Raw genomic sequence first — 2,500 nt, forward strand, 5'->3', positions numbered from 1 at the left:
ACATCATCATCACCATCATCACTGTCACCATCACCATCATTATCATCATCATCACCATCATCACCACTACCATCATCATCTTCATCATTATCATCACTGCCACCATCATCACCATCATTATCATCATCATCATCATCACTGCCACCATCACCATCATCATCATCGCCGTCACCATCATTATCATCATCATCATCACCATCATCATCATCATCGCCGTCACCATCATTATCATCATCATCATCACCATCATCATCATCATCGCCGTCACCATCATTATCATCATCATCATCACCATCATTATTGTCACCGTCATCCTCATCATCATCATCATCATCACCATTATTATCATCACTGTCATCATCATCATCATCATCATCACCGTCACCATCATCATTATCATCATCACCATCACCATCATCACCACCATCATCATCATCATCACCGTCACCATCACCACCATCATCATCAACATCATCATCACCATCATCACCATCATCACTGTCACCATCACCATCATTATCATCACCATCATTATCATCATCATCATCATCACTGCCACCATCACCATCATCATCATCAACATCATCATCACCATCATCACCATCATCACTGTCACCATCACCATCATTATCATCACCATCATTATCATCATCATCATCATCATCACTGCCACCATCACCATCATCATCATCAACATCATCATCACCATCATCACTGTCACCATCACCATCATTATCATCATCATCACCATCATCACCACTACCATCATCATCATCATCATCATCATCACCATCATCACTGTCACCATCACCATCATTATCATCATCATCACCATCATCACCACTACCATCATCATCTTCATCATTATCATCACTGCCACCATCATCACTGTCACCATCACCATCATTATCATCATCATCACCATCATCACCACTACCATCATCATCATCATCATCATCATCATCACCATCATCACTGTCACCATCACCATCATTATCATCATCATCACCATCATCACCACTACCATCATCATCATCATCAACATCATCATCACCATCATCACTGTCACCATCACCATCATTATCATCATCATCACCATCATCACCACTACCATCATCATCTTCATCATTATCATCACTGCCACCATCATCACCATCATTATCATCATCATCATCATCACTGCCACCATCACCATCATCATCATCGCCGTCACCATCATTATCATCATCATCATCACCATCATCATCATCATCGCCGTCACCATCATTATCATCATCATCATCACCATCATCATCATCATCGCCGTCACCATCATTATCATCATCATCATCACCATCATTATTGTCACCGTCATCCTCATCATCATCATCATCATCACCATTATTATCATCACTGTCATCATCATCATCATCATCATCACCGTCACCATCATCACCACCATCATCATCATCATCACCGTCACCATCACCACCATCATCATCGTCATCATCATCCTCTACAAAAGCACTTTCAGTGGCTGAACACGCACACGTAAAAACAACAGTTTTTTCATCCAGAGCGAGCGGGAAACTAAATAATATTTTAATCTACAGAATAAAGCTAACAACACAACAGCATCACACATGTGTGTAAGAATAGAAGAAGCTGAATTATTAAAACCCTGAAAGTTACCGGCTACTAGAAAAGCTCCTAAAACCTGCAGCATCTGCTCGTCTGACATCCAGAGAGCTCGGTCACCAGCGGAAGCACCAGCAAGTCTAGACCAAAGCTCAGGAGTGGGTGTACACCAGACCAAAGAGCCAGATAATACACCCTTAACTGTTTTAGCAATAATTCCCAACGTGCTCTGCTGATAGAATGATCTGTAGTTTTGTTGGCATCTGCAGAGATGAAATCATTCCCAGGGACAGTTTCATGTTTTCATACTAACAAAGTTTGACCCGAGGGCAGACTCCCTCTCCACGCTCGGGTCACTCACCCTGAGGCTGTTGATCTCTGCCGCCTGCATGTCGCTAACCAGACCCGGGGACAGGTTGTTCAGCTTCTGCTCCAGGCCCTCCACCTTGTTCTGGAGCTGACTCTTCTCCTGAAGGAGGTTCTCCATCTTGGAGCTGATCTTTTCAGACAGGTTCTTAATCTCTTCATTGCTTGCTTTTAATATCACGGTAGTTTTCTTCAGCTCCTCCTCCTCCTCCTTGATTTCTCCAGCCAGTGCAGACAGCTGGTAGAAGGAGCGGTCAAAGGTGGTGAGCTTCTGGAAGATGGAGCTGATCTGGCCTTTGGTCTTCTGAACAAACTCCCTCATGCTCTGACCCAGCTGCAGGAGGCCGTTGGACAGGAGACGTACATCATCCAGAGGAGCAAAGCGAGTCCAGGTGTCTGCTGGAAGGTTGAGATCTGGGGACTCCTGTTTGTCACAGAGGACAGAGACGAGCAGGAGAAGGACTAAAGGAGCTGGTGTTAGTCTCATGTTGTTGCGTTGTCCACCATGAGGAGCAGA

General features: G+C 44.0%; 1 protein-coding gene across 1 annotated transcript in view; it reads right to left on the minus strand.

The window, feature by feature from the left end:
• The window catches only part of LOC139061874 (angiopoietin-related protein 3-like), a 14,541-nt gene that overhangs the window by 11,491 nt on the left and 550 nt on the right, over positions 1-2,500 (minus strand). Inside the window, exon 1 of the mRNA XM_070541772.1 lies at positions 1,979-2,500. This exon is cut by the window's right edge and continues 550 nt beyond it. Within this exon, the coding sequence (XP_070397873.1) occupies positions 1,979-2,470 (492 nt within the window). The 5' untranslated portion in view covers positions 2,471-2,500. The remainder of the gene's footprint in view (positions 1-1,978) is intronic.

Source organism: Nothobranchius furzeri, chromosome 11, assembly GCF_043380555.1.
Source record: "Nothobranchius furzeri strain GRZ-AD chromosome 11, NfurGRZ-RIMD1, whole genome shotgun sequence".
NCBI classification, from domain to species: domain Eukaryota; kingdom Metazoa; phylum Chordata; class Actinopteri; order Cyprinodontiformes; family Nothobranchiidae; genus Nothobranchius; species Nothobranchius furzeri.